The sequence below is a fragment of the Sebastes umbrosus genome, chromosome 24 (assembly GCF_015220745.1).
Source record: "Sebastes umbrosus isolate fSebUmb1 chromosome 24, fSebUmb1.pri, whole genome shotgun sequence".
Lineage (NCBI taxonomy): Eukaryota > Metazoa > Chordata > Actinopteri > Perciformes > Sebastidae > Sebastes > Sebastes umbrosus.
In genome coordinates this window covers 10889851-10891704 of record NC_051292.1, presented here as the reverse complement: position 1 = coordinate 10891704, position 1854 = coordinate 10889851, and the positions used below count along the sequence as shown (strand labels likewise).

The window sequence follows — 1854 nt, the reverse complement described above, 5'->3', positions numbered from 1 at the left end:
TTGAGCTCCCTCCCAAAAAAGCCCAGTCTGCTCTGATTGGTCAACCAAACCAAACTCTTTGGACTCCGCTCCAGCTCCACTCTACCTTGCTTTGTTTGAGGGTGTGCCAAACTAGCCGTTATGCAAACGTGTTACTTGGTGACATCACCACGTTACGGAAGAAAAGGCGGGACTTCAACGAGGCGTTTCAGGCAGTTCAGGAGCAGAGTTTCTCTCTTTGGCGTAGACTTTGGGCTGTGCAACTTTACAGACATTTTACATGCACAAAAAAAATATACAACACACTAAAGGAGAAAGCCCAAAAGCATAATAGGTCCTCTTTAAATCATTTTTGCAAAGAACCAATGAAAGATAAATACGTATAAGTGAAAAATGAATAAATTGACTCACTCATCAGTGTCTTTGATTGCTTTTTGTGGTGTCTTGTTCTCCTCAGAGTCCCTGAGTGACCGACTGAAGAATTTAAGAAAAGTCAAAGATTAATTTGTGGGTTTTGTCTGAAAAGATCTCAATCAATCATGAGCATAATAACTGTGAGACAGCGGTATTATAACAAGACAGGTGTTCAGTGCTTCTTGAAGTGAAAAACAAAAGTGCCAGTACTCTCTTATTCACATGTCTCACAGTAATAAGTTTATAATTACCGGTTCCGAATTTTCCGTATAAGCAGGGCGATGACGACTGCAGCAACAACACAAACACAAACCACGAACAACACGGTGATCAGAGTGAAATCTGTAGGAAAAGAGGGAAATTAGTGACACTCATTCATAAAGCAACTACAGATCAAATGGTATTATTGATCTGAGACCACCTAAAGGTTAAATTACAGTTAATTATTAGATCCAGATTCCTCATCAAAACCTGGAAAATAAAAACAACAGACATGAGCTATAGAGCATTATGAATCAGGATATTTGGAAGTGTTTCTCACCATCATCAGACGACTGTTTGACCTCAGGAATCATCATAGACACCTCTATCTGAGGACCAGAGAGCACTCTCACTGCACATCCAACCTGTGTGCTGTTGCCATGGACACCAGACAGCCCAGCTGTAGCGGTGACAGTGACTGTGCCGTTGATGTTGGGGACACTGATAGAGCTGTAGTTAGGGACAGTCAGTGTTACTGTGGGAGGAGGTTGAGCTGTGGCTGAGCAGGACACATCTATTGATTCTGTGACTTGAAGAAAGGGTCCATGCAGCTCTGCAAAGATAAAATATTTAAATGATAATACATTACAGAGAAGACAGAGAGTTATAGAAATGACTCCAATAACACAGCAGGTTCTCACCATAGAGCTGCAGGCAGGTTGTATCAGTGTGAGCACCTTCAGAGTAGGTGTCAAATATACAGCGATAGCACCCTTCATCCTGCACCATCACCTTCCTGATAACTATTGAGGTGTTTTGCTGTCCAGCATATTTAAACTCCATTTTATCTGTAAAGTCAGGATTCACTTTTTCACCGAAGTCTTTGTGGCTAGCAGCAAGGTTCTTCTCCCCCTCAGGTAAAATCTTCAGCCATGTGACTTTCTCAACATCTCTAGATTGCATCAGGCAACAGTTTAAGGAGGCTTCGTCTCCTACAGCTGCCTCCACAGTGTGCTGGGACTCTATCAGAGCCATTAGACCTGCAGAAGACACAACTCATATAAACTTGGAAAAAAAAGTTTGGAAACTTGTGTTTGATGGATTATTTCTTTGTTGTTACAATGGTAATTGGCATTGTATTTTACATGGTTGGAAAGCCTGTTTATTTACCTTCACATTGATGTCCAACTTGTAAGGATCATGCATTTGTGGGATGAGCAGCACAGCTGGTTATGTGGGTAGCACCCAAGAAAAATTTGC

At 41.6% G+C, this 1854-nt stretch overlaps 1 protein-coding gene across 1 annotated transcript; it reads right to left on the bottom strand.

Moving 5' to 3' along the window:
- Window positions 1-386: 386 nt before the first annotated feature.
- Window positions 387-1629, bottom strand: LOC119484028 (OX-2 membrane glycoprotein-like). The gene is made up of 4 exons (XM_037762587.1): window positions 1296-1629; window positions 935-1207; window positions 645-735; window positions 387-453 (listed from the first exon to the last, which is right to left on the bottom strand). The coding sequence occupies exons 1-4, from the start codon at window positions 1627-1629 to the stop codon at window positions 387-389; spliced, it is 765 nt and encodes a 254-aa protein (XP_037618515.1).
- Window positions 1630-1854: the final 225 nt, after the last annotated feature.

What these genes read in the sequence shown, in the direction of transcription:
- LOC119484028 (XM_037762587.1), bottom strand. Translation starts at nt 1,629, where the DNA reads ATGGCTCTGATAGAGTCCCAGCACACTGTGGAGGCAGCTGTAGGAGAC. An exon ending in AACCTGCCTGCAGCTCTATG is followed by an intron (nt 1,208 to 1,295) that starts GTGAGAACCTGC and finishes TTATCTTTGCAG; the next exon opens with AGCTGCATGGACCCTTTCTT. An exon ending in ATACGGAAAATTCGGAACCG is followed by an intron (nt 454 to 644) that starts GTAATTATAAAC and finishes TAAATTCTTCAG; the next exon opens with TCGGTCACTCAGGGACTCTG.